We start from the raw sequence: 14,466 nt of genomic DNA on the forward strand, positions 1-14,466 counted from the left end.
GTTTTTGTATGTGACTTTAACTAACTAATAATTAATAATTTAACTTTTTTTATTCCCACCTATAATTTACAAGCAACATTCCCCAGGTAATGCTAGCAGCGCTCCATGCGCAAGTAGTAAAGGGCGACTGCCTGGGCGGAGGCGAGGAGTGTTCAGCAGCAGCTGGTGCGGTACTTCCCCCGCGCCTTGCGCCCGCACTCCCCGCGCCCGCCGTGCGCCTGCACCACCTCGCGCTGAGAGGCACAGAGCCCCACGCTGCTATGCAGCGCGCGTTGACCCTCGCCTCGTCGTGGCCTCTAACTAAGGCTACTATATTTGATGTTATGGTAATTTTTGTTTCTTTATATTCTATTATTCTTCAATATGTTTTCTTTTTCTCCACAAACTCCATGCTTAATGAAATATAAAAGTTTTGATTTTGATTGCAAGTACAGAATTAGTTTATTAATAACCAATATAACTTTGTAGTTTCTAAATTTAAAAAAAACGATTGAAATTCTTCTGAATATTGTGTACCTGAATAAAAAGTTTAACGCACTAAAACTCATTAATTTCTATAAAGCATTATTAATAAACGACAACTTACCAATATGTTGTTATATTTGCTATTTTTACTTTTTTTCTTAATATTTTCTTTTTCTTCTTCATAGTTTTGCGAAATAATAAATATATAACACATTTCCCCCACAGCAATCGTTTACATCGAACTGGCCACGTTCCCTCTGGCTGGCCGTAGACGCGCGGGGACTGACCCTGCTGCGACGAGGCGCGCGCGCCGCCCTCGTGTCCCACGACCACGACCAGCTACTGGCAGTGTCTCCCGCACCACGGGCTCTGCTGCTGGTGACCAGGGCAGATAGGAAACATGCTAAACTTGTGTTGTCCACGGATCAGGTACGTACACGTCCACGACCAGGTACGCGTCTGGGATAGAATATTTTATAATTTTTGTGTAGAATGTATACTGTTTAGTCGACGAGTTACAGCCGTCCTGAATTTATTTTTTGTGCACTTTTACTCATTGTACACTTAGGAAGAACATTATGAAAAGTAACTAACATTCTAAAATCAAATCTGTGCAGTTATCTACAGCTAACTTCAATTCGGACACGACTTGTATGCCGCACTATATTTAAGATATCATCACAGGGGCGCGATAAGTGAAGTCCCCGCTACCTTTCGAGTCCTGTCACAAATGCTAAATGATTGCTCTACACCTCGTTACCGGAATGAGGAAATGAAAAGTTTAGCTATTTCATTCCACTGAGTAAGAATCGAACCCCCTAATTATCGGGTTTATAGTCGCAGGCATTATTTAAATCAGTATTTACAATTTCACTATTCGATAACTAAAAAAATGTTTTCAAAATTCTTACAAATCCAACAGGCATATCAAATCGCAACTCTAATAAAGGACTACATAGAGGCAGTACGTGGTCCGGTGTTCCCCGCCGTACCTAACGGTAGGGAGGCTCCGCGCTCCTGACACCCACCTGCATAGTGCCAGTGCTTCCACGTCGCGTAAACGACAGTGGTAGGAGGACAGGAGGACAGGGGGACAGTAGGGTAGGATGACATGGTAATGGGATGGTTTATATGAAGCTTTATATTTATCTTGGGTATTTTATAATACTTTTCTTTATTACTGTTATGGTAATGTTTTTTTTTTTTGGTTATTTACGATGTTTCTTTTATATATTTATATATTTTTTTCTAATTATCATTTTTGTACTGCCCCATTATGTGCATACCAGATATGCGAGTTAGTAGCACAGTATATTTTGATGTAATATCTGAATTACGTAGATAATAATTATAAATGTTACTAAAAAGAGATAAAAATGTGGTCTTATAATGAAAATAATCCACATTTTTTCGTTACTTACTCGCATATCAAAAATTCTACAATTGTCTCTTCAATGGCGTGAGAATTGAGAAGCCGAGCGATACACTGCTTAAATCTATATAAAAATAAGTATTAAATCGTGTAAAATATTTAGTATCGCTCACGTCTCACAAACAGACGGATGTGATCGGGCTGCATATAGAAGTAAATGTTGATATGATATTATATATTTATTGTATATAATATAATGAAAGTTTATATTAACCTGACTACAAACAAAATTATATAATAATTGCTAAGTATAACTTTTTTTTACACTTATTTTAAAAATTATTGACTCGTCTACGAAATTGACTCATTTAGGGCAAATTAATATATGTATATTGCTACTTTTTTTATTATAATATAGTTTTTTATAATAGTCGGGTTAACCTATCGGCTTTATATATTAATAAAATATGAGTGAAAAATTATATTAGCTAGTGAATTCGTGTCATCAGTCTACATTTACTTCAAATACAATAGATAGTGGTGGGGAGTGTACGGATGGACGATAAACAGTTGCCAGGCTGACGGGGAAGCACACAAATAAATTGATTAAAAAAAACAATACAAATTAACAATATAGCTCAATAGTTATTCAATAGTTAGATCTTTAATCTGTATTCCGATCTGTAGGCCTGTTCGACTTTTGCTATAATAATGTTATAATTATAATTATTAGTCAAAATGAAAAAAAAAAACATTTCCTAAAAGGAATAAGAGCCAATCGGCCAACTTTTAATTTTGGCGTAACAGATAACATATAAAAAAAATTGTAATTATCAATTAATATAATACTTAACTATATTTCTCAAGAAACAAAATAATTGTCAGCAAATATGGATATCTCATTCTTTTGGTAATTAATCGCAATCGCATATTTATAATTATAAAAATATATTTTTGAATAAAAATAATAATGCAAAGGTTGCAACAGGCCGTAGTAAATATGTCAGTATTATAATAAGTGGTTTTCGAAATTCAAGATTTAGTGTAAAGTGTTAAAATTGTTAAGATGTTTCGATTAGATAGTAATAATATTTCAATTTTATTCCCCTTATCGATGGTTAACTATTAAGAAAATCCCTTACTGGCAACATTTTATTTCATTTTTTTTTAAGTTTTTTAGCAGGAACCATAAAGTATTATTTTAATTATATTGTATTATATTTTATTTTTTTGTCATTTCATTAATTACAATTCAATATGGAAACATTTTGAGAATAGATATTTTATGAAATAAAATGTTGCTAGTAATTATTTAGTACTAAGCCCACTCATTCCCCTATATCCTAGACACAATGTTAGTTGAAGCTCATAGTAAAATAAACTATATTCCCTAAAATAATAATAATTCATATCAGCCTTAAAATTCCTATTCAATTATAGAAAGTTTCCTTCGCTTACCTTCCTGTAATGTTGGTATGTCAGAGTATATCATTGTTTTAAATGTTTGCAATCATATTTTTATCCTGATATATTATTTTGTGCCTTGTAAATGCTACACGATGCTGACATGGTTACCCCCTTTATACTTTTACTTTGTATATAAATAATATACAAAAATCACACTTCAATTGAACGTATCAATTATATTAATAATTTAATATTAATTTATATATTTTTTTTTATTTAATATAAAAATTTATAGTTTAAAAAAGGGTCAGCCAGTCAGATTTCGTTAAGCAAGTATTCAGTAAGCCAATTGTGCAAACGATAATGACTTAAATTACTGACTGTTCCAAATATATCTATCATGCATATTAATATGTTTATATATGCACAATGTTAAGTGTCAATATTTTATAGAAATTATTATTATTATTATATACTATAATTATGTAGGATATACTGTAGAAAAGCATATTATGCTCGAGTTATGCTAGATTAATTATTAATTCTATGTCAGCATAGATTACTTTAAAGTTTAGACATAGTCGCAGCTAGGCACGGTTTGTGTTACATTTATAATATATCACATCTCTAATAATACATATTAAGTTTGGTAATAGTTAAAAAACAGTAATAAATAGTTCCAATAAAGTAGTTAATTCTCCGGAACCTAGCTGCATCTATGATTTTAGGCCTATACGGTGCTTAGATAAACAAATAATCATTGCTTAGTTCGTTTCTGATCTCATATTGAGTATTATTTATTATTTTAGATGCCATAATAATATGTCGTTAATCGCGAGCAATATTTGATTTAGTTCATTAATTTATTCTCTTAATGTTTATTTGTGTGGCGATTTTGTATATATTGACAAACCAAAGATACTGAATCCCTTTGGAGATTATCATTAATGACTAATTTTGGCATTATCTTATTTTATTATAAGTGATTGTATATATAATTTTATTTTTTAAAATTATTATTTTTAATGTTAGCTTTTGATAATTTAAAAATTGATAAGTCTGAATTAAGAAATAACATTGCAAGATTTATTGTTTTAACAATTATTATTATAATTAACAAAATTAAACCAAATATGTGGCATACAAAGATGTAACAGTAAAATTTTGGCATTCTCCTATCGTATGTAATTTAAATGTATGTTTTTTGACGAAATTTGAAACGAAATTATGTTACATTTTTACTCAATTTATTTCTTTAGATTTTTTTTAAATTTGATACAGCATTATATTATTGTAAGTTTAACAGTAAGTTTGGTTTATGTCTAACATAAGTTATATGTAATAACCACAGTTTACACAGTCAAACAGACAAGTCACACATACTGCCCAAATAGACTGAAGTGTCCAAATATTTTGTCCATTGACAGATTTTTTTTGTTACTTGCATACAAATTTTACAATATTATTTGAATGCCAAATAAATATAAATAATACAACAGTGTTTCATTTCTATAAAAATTATATTATTCTTATGATATTACATTAAATTATTGTGTGACTAAACCTAAGTAGTCATCCATCAGTGTTCCAATAGCAAACTGAAAAATAAAAAATAAAAACTGCTTTAAAAGTGATCTTATGAATGGTTAAATTAGAAAATAAAAACTAAAATATCATTTGTTTGTAAGAAACACTATAGAATATAAAAAAAACATAAAAAAAGATGTTATATTATAAAATTACTTTTTGTTGAGAACAGTCTAAACAAATGACAATGGATTCGATTCCTGTTCTTGCAAACTCATTAAATTTGTTACCTTTTAAGATTAAATTACGATAAACAAAAGTACAAAAAAATAAATCATATATCAAATAAGGCAGAGGGAAGCCAATGTTAAGACAGTTTGTTCCACACTTTCTGCCTAAAAGTCAAAATAAACAAATTTTATATCAGGAAAATATAAATATAAAGGAAATTTATATATCAACCATAACTAACTAATGGAACAAATGCAATATTAAACAAGAGTAATTGTTTAATTAAAGAGTAATAATTAAGAGTAATTGTAAAATGTTATTAAAGAAGTATATATTATTTACAATATAAAATTATTAAGAGAACTTACAATACCCGTTGCGTCAACCCTAGTACCCACTATCTTTAGCCGAATGACATCTTCTTCCTGTATGACATTATCTTCCTGTTTACTTTTATAGCATGGGGGATTCACATTAGGGCAAAACTCCATATCAGCAGGAATTGACTGAAAATAAAAAATGCAATTCAATTGTTACACACACTCATGCAAGAAAAATATTGAGAAAGAAAAAAATGATGAAGTAATTTTTTTTTTTCAAATATCTAAGAAATGAAATGAAACGTATAATGAAGAAATGAAATATTTATACAAAATTTATATCTCCATTACATTGCTCTGGTGTCGAGGCAAAGGGTGGGGTTTAGTTCTGCCACTTAACATGCAATGCCTCCAGAATTCTGTGGAAAGTGGGATACAGCTTAAAGCTGATTTAATTTAAATTCAGTATCTAAGAATTTTAGCTCAGCTTGATAAAAACATATGGCTCAATGGACTAGTGTGCTAGGACAGTTTCCAAGAGGTCTAGATTTAAGTTTCACTAGGTTTTAAATGTAATATTTCTAAAAGTTTATGATACTTCAAATAAATACTTATATATATATGTAGTTATCTATTATAAATTTAATCTGTATCATAATATGTGAATGTACTTACATGATGTGATATAAAACAACTGAGAGGACCAATTTGAGCAAACATGCCAACCTACAACAGAATATTATTTTAAATAAATTAATTAAAAAAATGCATAAACAAAAAATATTTTCGTTTCCTCACTCTGGTAATATGGTAAAGCCTGGTGTTGAGCTCTGCAACTCCACAATCAATACCTCCAAAACTCAGCTGAATGTAGGGAATGGAGTGTTTTAGCATTAGGTTCTCTCTGCCTACCTGCATGAGGCTAAACAAAAAAAATAAGCTAGGTTATATTTAATGGCATACCTTGTTGACTTGAGTAACTATTGCATCCAATACTTCTCCTTTAAAAGGTCTAAATACAATAGCTTTATATTTGACAGGATATACTACAAATCCTTGACCAGGCTGAATAAGCCCGGCACCTATACTATCTATTGTTGTTACCGCAATGACAAAACCATATCTGGAACATGATAATTATAAAGTTAACTATGAATTCACTTGTCGGAATAATTTTAAGTACAGATTTTTTTTTTCAAATTGAATTTGTATGTGATACTAAAAAACACAATAAGTTTAATTTACATTAAAGTTAAGAAATTCTCAAAGAGGTTTAGTTTTATACTCACTTTCCAGTGCATGTTCCTTCTACTTCTGTATAGAGTTTCTGTTTCACCGTATCAAGTAATTGTGGACCAAAGTATCGAGGATGCAGTAAAATTTCATGCTCTAAAGAAATCTGAAAGTTTAGTTAGGGTTATTATACAATTAACTAAAAAATAAGCTTACTCCAAACACACGTACGTGGTAAAACATTTTATATTGCAATTTATAGTCTTTAATTCATTATCAGATGTAGTTTTCTGTATTAAAATAAACAATAAGAAAAAATATATTTGATTCGCCGCCGATTTGCTATAATAAACGCTAATGTGACAGATGACAAGCTATATGATATGGCTGACAAGTGACGTATAGTGGCAGTTACAGTATATGCATATCCTAGTGTTGTTTATCCGCATTCAACAGTAGATTTTATAAAATTTTAAATAACATTATTAAAATTCTAAAATATATATAAAAGCATAACACTCTTACAATAATACGGTTATGTTCATTAGACAAGAATATAAGGCATTAAAAATTCAAATATATCGCTTAATGTACGGTTTATATATTTTATAGATTATCATTCGCACTGTGTCACTATACTACCTACCTACTACCGTACGGTATTGAAGCTTTTATGTATTAACGGTTAAGAGGACATCACTAGCGATTACTCAAAAATGCCAAATGAGTGGCTGTGTATCCTGTAATCAGATTGATATAAAAAATGGCAAAAACTTACGATCATTTATTTAAATTACTTTTAATAGGAGATTCTGGAGTCGGAAAAACATCTATATTATTCAGATTCTCTGAAGATGCATTCAATATCTCATTTATATCAACTATTGGTGAGTACTTTCATTCTTTGTATCAAAGGTTATTGTCAAAAGTTGTATTTTTTATACGTAATTGTCATCGAACAAGATTTTTTATTTCGACGTATCAATTTTTCGTTATACTAAATCTGTAAAAAGGGCGCGGCATAACAATAAACGGGGCCCTTATCGAATTAAATGAGCAAACTCTTTATGACATCATACATACTAATTTTAATTAATTGACTTCAGTTTAACAACGAACTGTTTCAGGTATCGACTTTAAAATTCGGACAATAGATCTCGACGGCAAAAAAGTAAAATTACAAATATGGTGAGATTTTATTTGATTTTTAAGTGAAAGTTTTTATGAATACAACAGTATGGCTCAATAGAATCCTAATTTCAGGGACACGGCGGGTCAGGAAAGGTTCCGTACAATTACAACCGCATATTACCGAGGTTCTATGGGCATAATGCTTGTTTATGATGTTACAAATGAGAAAAGTTTTGAAAATATAAAAAATTGGATTAGAAATATAGAAGAAAATGCAAGTGCTGATGTGGAAAAAATGATTCTTGGAAACAAATGTGATTTGGATGAGAAAAGACAAGTGAGTTCATTTATTATTTAACTTAACATAATTTAGTAAATAATTTGTTTAAAAATATTTTACCTAAAACTAAAAAAAATATATTTTTTTTTATTATACTGCATTTAAAATATACTTTATATTCAAAAACATTATTAATTGCACTAGTTAATTATTAATTTGTGAGATACATACATATATATTGTTATTTCCTTATTGTAACTATATGTATTGTTTTCATCCTAAACAAGCATATATTTAATATAAAATAATGCTTATGATATCTCTTTTGTATGTTTTGTTAAAAGACAACACTTAGTTTTGTTCCTATTTAATTAAAAAAATTAAGTTGTGTATATAAATATTCTTTTAATTTCCTTGTAGGTGTGGTTATCTGAAAAACTAATATTCCCAATGTCCTAATTAATGCTCTCATGTAATCATTTTTAATATAATGTCTAAATATGAATTGAGTGTGTTCTTACCAATTCATATTATTTTACATTTATTTATTTATACAACAGGTATCAAAAGAAAGGGGTGAACAATTAGCAATAGAATATCAGATAAAATTTGTGGAAACGTCGGCAAAAGACTCATTAAATGTTGAATATGCATTCTACACGTTAGCAAGAGACATTAAGGCGAAAACAGAGAAAAAACAGGTATGTTTATAAAGATTTAAATTATAATTGGAATTGATTTACATATTTAGTAAAAATATAACTTAGTTTTTCATAAATAAATATATAATAATAAAGAATATCTACTTCATATAATATCACTTCAAATCTAGCTATACAATACACATCTGATTCATATAAGATTAAAAAAACATTTTTAACATAATAATTTATAATTTCTTTTGTTCCATGGCTATCTTTTGAACACAGAAGGTAAAAATGTTGTTGAGTTGTTGTGATTTTAATTTATATTATTTTTTGTTTTTTTTTTATTATTTAATTCATGTGTTAATGAGTTATTACTTAATATTTTAAGTTTCTTCTAAAATTGCTTAAGTACTGTTAACACAACTTATAGACAAAGGCTTTGTTCTACATTGACTCTAATTAAACACTTCCTCCTTTAAACAATGGTGGTTAAGAAACATTTTTTTAGTATAGGAGACAATACTTGTTGTCAGTATTATAATATATTACCCACTCTGATAAGACTTATCATTGTGTATAAAAAAACGCAAATTGAATTGAAAATGAGGAATAAAATGTTTAACACGAATTTTTCTCAGCCCTGTTACAACGGGAAAATAAATAAATAGAATGTAGTCTCAATTCATTATGCAAGCAGTTTGTATAGATTCCTTCCATTTTTCAAAGTAGATAACTATTGAATGCTACAAAAATAGCTGTATTTTCAAACATGATAAATATGGGAATCCCTTTATTGTTTAGGGATGTGAATACATATGTTATGACTATTATTTAATATACCTAACAGGATATTAGGTTGGGTAATTCTATATCTTTTTTATTTTTGTTTTCATTTAAATGCTAGTTATTTTATTTAATAGTATTTTTTTTGCACATTTATCATTAGCGGTGTATAACCAAAAATATAGGTGTATTGCATGCTCAGTTGTTAAAACTGTGTTTTAGCTTCACTGTATAAAAATTTGCATGCTACAGTTCCTACCAAATTTTGCTAAATTACACTGAAGAAATTACTAAGCTAAAGAAATTACTACTAATTATTATTTCTAAAGAAGTGTCCAGTTCCATCTGTGCAAGTTATATAATGGTGTGATTTTTTTGCCTAAATGCATTTTTTTTATCTATTTAATTAAAACTTTTTAATTAAATAGATAAATAATAATAGTTGCTTTGCGTGTTTTTTGGTTTTAAATATACTGGACACTGCCGGCACATTTTCATAACAGGTTATACAGATAATATAATACTTTGTAATAGATTAATTTCATATATTGTCACTTTCATACAGAGGATTCCTCATTAATCATAATATTTGTAAATATCAGTTATTTAATTTAGATATTGTTTCCTGATAAGATTTATAATAATCATACCATAACTATACAATATTTAACAATTAATAATTAGTATATTGCTGTTTGTACCTGTAACTTTATCTGTTTAACAAATTTAGGAAGCTTTTATGGTACAGTAGCATACTGTCTGATCGTAAACATGCCTATTGTGTGTTTGATTTCCACTTTGTGAATAAGTTATATTTAATTTCCCCTTTTTGTAACAAGACATACTGCAATTGTTGCAATGTCATAAATGCGATAATGTGAGGAATGGAGTCTTGACACTATATTAATACATATTTATGTTACGTATAGGAGGCGAGTAACCCCCCCGGTGGCCGCAGCGGCGCGCACCAACTGAAGGCGAACGAGCAACAACGCAAGCCCACCTCGTGGCTGTCGCGGTGCTCCCTGCTCTGACGCCCCGCGCCCGCGCCCGCCGCGTAGGGCTCTCGGGGACCGACGAGCTTTTGTATTTTTATATCCGATTGTTTCGTTCGTGTCGATTAATAATTCACCATATCGCGGTTAATCAGTTCTTATTTCTATTTGTTTATAAAAAATTAAATGCAATAAACAAAACATGAGGCCCAATTTGAAATGTTTCAAGAACTCCTTTAATAATTTGTGGTCATTTATCTTCTGTTTGTAAAAAAAAAGTATTTCAGTGACATTTTATTTAGGGCGAAATTACTTGGTATTATGCTATTAAGCAAAAAGGTTTAATGGATATTATTTCAATAGATTTATTAGCTGTATTTTTTCTTTGCTATTTTAATTAAGATATATATTTTAATGTAATATATACTACATATTTAATTTGAATAAACAGTGCTTTTTTACAAAACCAGTATTTTCATTAAATAATACAACTACTTTTGTAAGAAGTTTTTATTGTCAAACAGATAATTTATAAATAAAAAGAGTTTTTTAACAGTAATATCTAAATATATCTATATATAATTAAGTCCATAATGCTTTTGAGACTATCCTAGAAAATAAATGAAAAAATAGATGACTATCAAATATGGTATAGTGTTACGTTGCCTGAACTGATTTTGAAGATTTGAATGGTCTTTGGATCAAGTACTTTCCGCCAACTAAGGCACTTTTGGAAACAAAAGTTAATAGTTGCAATATTTTCTTGAACGACAAAATAATAAGATCAATTGTTACTTGACTTCCCTTCCTCCAATAAGTCACATATAAAGGTATCGGTGGAAGCTTGTCTGACCAAACTCCATTACGGAAGGCTTTGGCTCTAGACTCAGCTGATAACAGCAGAGGTGCTATTTGTGATTGTATAGTCTTTTTCTTTATTTCTTGAGGCACAGAAACTTCCGCAAAACCAAGTTCGATTAATTTTTTCCCAATGTCTATTGTCTCAATTGATTTGGTCTGCAATATAAATTGAAACATAATTTAGCACTTAAATCATTTAAAAAATCGTGCAAAGTGAAAAAACTGAATCATTATGCAGACCCTGGCAAAAAATATGTTAGAAAAATGAAGATAAATAAAGACAACTCAAAAACAAACATTAGAATGAATTAAATGAATTTCATATTTACCTTTTGTTGTGGTAAATGCAATAAAACTGTTGACACCAGATCATCTTTTTCTTTACTAATTGGTTTTAAAGTAACTTGCTGCCCTTTTGCCACACAGTCCAACCAATTGACAGCATTACCGCTTACAATATTCACTCCCCATAACTAGAATTGTGTAAATAAATAGGTATATAAATAACATTTAAAGTAATTCATGTACTTATAGAAAAAGTAAATACCTTGACTGGTAAAGGTGGTTTGCTGGAATGCCACAGTGGAAGGTAGATAGGAGCTTTGTGATTTATTAAAAGGCGGACAGGAGAATGTTGAACACCCACATAAACACCTTTCATAGGTTCATTCTTCGCAATGAAATGGTCAGGAACTTTACTGGCTTTAGAGAATTTGCTCACCTAAATAATAAAATAAATCATTGAAAATTTTAGTTATGTAATGTTATATTATAATAAAGTATTCATTGCCGGACGGATTTTATAAATGGACACTGCCAAGCCTGCTGTGGCGAGAGCGTAAACAGCTATCTGAAATGTTAAGAAAAAAGTGATAAAAGTAGTCAATGTTTTTATCTCATATTTGAACTATTTTCAACATACGTTAACACCGCGATAATCATGTTTTAGTAAACTCTCTAAATTATAGAATATTCCGCCTTCTTTTTCAGTCATTTTTATTGTTTTGAGCAAAACCAGACTTTCATAATTTAAAATATTAGCTCATCGGTATTTTCTGTCTTTTTCTCAAGAATGAACTTGTAACTTGTGACATTGACTTTTTTATTATTATGTTGCTGTCATTGTCATCATCATTCTTATTTGCCAGCCTATTTAATTGTACGGCGCACATAGTGAACAGTGAACACACGAGTAAGCAGTTTTAGTAAATCGGTTCACTTTCAACGAAAATATCAAAAAAGTATTACAAAATATAAAATCTTGTTCATCATCATATTATGTAAAAAAACAAAATCTGAATGATAATAATTTTGTATGTATTTATTTAAACAGCACTTTTTCACATCAAAAATATTTTTGGTGAGCAATAATATTTTTTTCATTTAGCAACACTATGTTCCACGTCAACTTGTTTGACATGACTTAAATTTTAACCAAACAGGCGAACGAAGATTAGGTACATAGTGTTTCTGTTTAGTGATTTTGTGAAGAAATTATTCAAAATGATTAGTGTTTTAAATACAATAGACACAGGTCACGAGGACATGATACACGATGCGGAGTTAGACTATTATGGGTTGAGATTAGCAACGTGTTCTTCTGATAACTCCGTTAAAATTTACGACATCAAGAGCGGTACCCAAACTCTTGCCGCTGATTTAAAAGGACACTTTGGACCTGTATGGCAAGTAGCCTGGGCACATCCAAAATTCGGTAATCTATTAGCTTCCTGTTCTTATGACAGAAAAGTTATAATTTGGAAAGAATCTGGAGAGTGGACTAAACTTTACGAATACTCAGGACATGAAAGTTCTGTGAACTCAGTTGCGTGGGCGCCCGCGGAATATGGTTTGATATTAGGGTGCTGTAGTTCTGATGGTTCTATATCGACTATTACTTATAACCAAGATGGTGGAAATTGGGATGTTAAAAAAATCCCTGGTGCCCATGCTATTGGGGTGAATTCAATTAGCTGGTGTCCTGCTATCTCTGCCGACATAAACTTGGATCCATTAACAAATAAAGATGCACCTAAGAGGATAGTTTCTGGTGGATGTGATAATTTAATTAAAGTATGTTTTTGCTTGTTTTTAAATATTTTTTATACATGAATATGTCATATTACTTTAATATGTTATTATATAATACCCTTCTTTTATAGATTTGGAAAGAACAAGGAGATCAATGGGTTGAGGAGAATCGATTGGAGATGCATATGGACTGGGTTAGAGATGTTGCTTGGGCTCCTTCTCTTGGATTACAAAAATCTATGATTGCAAGTTGCTCTCAAGATAAGAGAGTGGTTATCTGGTCTAGTGATGACAATGTATCATGGACTCCCATTACTCTTAATACTTTTGATGATGTTGTTTGGAGTGTCAGCTGGTCTCTGACAGGGAACATCTTAGCAGTCTCAGGAGGTGATAACAAAGTTAGTTTATGGAGAGAAAATGCTGATGGGCAGTGGTTATGCATCAGTGAAGTCGCCAAAGGTTTGGGACAAACTCCCAATGATGAAAGAAGCACTCTTTGATTAAATTTTCCATATGGTTTTTTTTGTTGATTTGTGTATTCTTATTGTAATTGTAATATAATAAAATTAATTAGGAATTACTTTAATAAATATTTCTTTAACCAAGTTACTCACATTTAATTTATGTTGCCTATTTTAGTTGTGAATTTTTACATGTACAAAATATATAAATTGGAAAGTCTTACACTTCACACTTAATTTACAGAGCAGAGTAAGCAAAGGAAACTTAGTGTAAAGCCTTCTCAATGCCAAAAGAAAGAATATTCTCCTAAATTATAATACAATAAACAAGTCTGGAGATAAATAATCAAAGTCAGCTTCACGCTGTATCCTGTAAGCAGAGGGAACATAGTTTTAAGGCATTATTCCCCACTTTCCGCCTAATTCTGGAGGCATTGCATATTGAATGGCAGACTTCAACATCGCGCTTTGTTTTGTTGTTTTTAAGAAATGGAAATACAAGTTTAAATAAATGATTCATTTTCTCGAGTAGGTATTGAACCCACAACCAAACTTTGCGCCTCTGCACCACAACTGGTCTCAAGTCAAAACATTTATTACAAAAATTAAATAATAAACGAAGAAATATGGTAGAATGCCATACTTTTTAACTGAATGTATGATATTGATAGGTATACTTTACAAAATGCAACATTTGTGGATTTAATCTTTGAGGTCGT

General features: G+C 30.2%; 5 protein-coding genes across 5 annotated transcripts in view; 3 read left to right on the forward strand and 2 right to left on the reverse strand.

Moving 5' to 3' along the window:
- Positions 1 to 4,742, forward strand: part of Myo81F (unconventional myosin 81F) — a 77,961-nt gene extending 73,219 nt beyond the window's left edge. The window contains exons 37-39 of the mRNA XM_085188984.1: positions 87 to 326; positions 691 to 894; positions 1,388 to 4,742. Of these exons, the coding sequence (XP_085045110.1) occupies positions 87 to 326; positions 691 to 894; positions 1,388 to 1,486 (543 nt within the window). The 3' untranslated portion in view covers positions 1,487 to 4,742. The remainder of the gene's footprint in view (positions 1 to 86; positions 327 to 690; positions 895 to 1,387) is intronic.
- Positions 4,743 to 4,745: 3 nt separating this feature from the next.
- Polr2G (DNA-directed RNA polymerase II subunit Rpb7) lies at positions 4,746 to 6,945 on the reverse strand. The gene is made up of 6 exons (XM_085188983.1): positions 6,787 to 6,945; positions 6,612 to 6,721; positions 6,286 to 6,445; positions 5,998 to 6,048; positions 5,371 to 5,508; positions 4,746 to 4,842 (listed from the first exon to the last, which is right to left on the reverse strand). The coding sequence occupies exons 1-6, from the start codon at positions 6,796 to 6,798 to the stop codon at positions 4,792 to 4,794; spliced, it is 522 nt and encodes a 173-aa protein (XP_085045109.1). The 5' UTR covers positions 6,799 to 6,945; the 3' UTR covers positions 4,746 to 4,791.
- A 290-nt stretch (positions 6,946 to 7,235) lies between these two features.
- Rab8 (RAS oncogene family member Rab8) lies at positions 7,236 to 10,857 on the forward strand. Its single transcript, XM_085188982.1, has 5 exons — positions 7,236 to 7,442; positions 7,683 to 7,743; positions 7,819 to 8,023; positions 8,527 to 8,667; positions 10,326 to 10,857. The coding sequence occupies exons 1-5, from the start codon at positions 7,319 to 7,321 to the stop codon at positions 10,428 to 10,430; spliced, it is 636 nt and encodes a 211-aa protein (XP_085045108.1). The 5' UTR covers positions 7,236 to 7,318; the 3' UTR covers positions 10,431 to 10,857.
- Positions 10,858 to 10,886: 29 nt separating this feature from the next.
- LOC146536955 (uncharacterized) lies at positions 10,887 to 12,358 on the reverse strand. Its single transcript, XM_085188981.1, has 5 exons — positions 12,175 to 12,358; positions 12,043 to 12,102; positions 11,800 to 11,973; positions 11,582 to 11,725; positions 10,887 to 11,408 (listed from the first exon to the last, which is right to left on the reverse strand). Exons 1-5 carry the CDS (start codon positions 12,244 to 12,246, stop codon positions 11,049 to 11,051), a joined length of 810 nt encoding a protein of 269 aa, XP_085045107.1. The 5' UTR covers positions 12,247 to 12,358; the 3' UTR covers positions 10,887 to 11,048.
- A 299-nt stretch (positions 12,359 to 12,657) lies between these two features.
- Sec13 (nuclear pore and COPII coat complex component secretory 13) lies at positions 12,658 to 13,891 on the forward strand. The gene is made up of 2 exons (XM_085188980.1): positions 12,658 to 13,325; positions 13,415 to 13,891. The coding sequence occupies exons 1-2, from the start codon at positions 12,756 to 12,758 to the stop codon at positions 13,784 to 13,786; spliced, it is 942 nt and encodes a 313-aa protein (XP_085045106.1). The 5' UTR covers positions 12,658 to 12,755; the 3' UTR covers positions 13,787 to 13,891.
- Positions 13,892 to 14,466: the final 575 nt, after the last annotated feature.

The sequence above is a fragment of the Heliconius melpomene genome, chromosome 8 (assembly GCF_056956725.1).
Source record: "Heliconius melpomene rosina isolate 202511_hmr_F chromosome 8, ASM5695672v1, whole genome shotgun sequence".
NCBI classification, from domain to species: Eukaryota; Metazoa; Arthropoda; class Insecta; order Lepidoptera; family Nymphalidae; genus Heliconius; species Heliconius melpomene.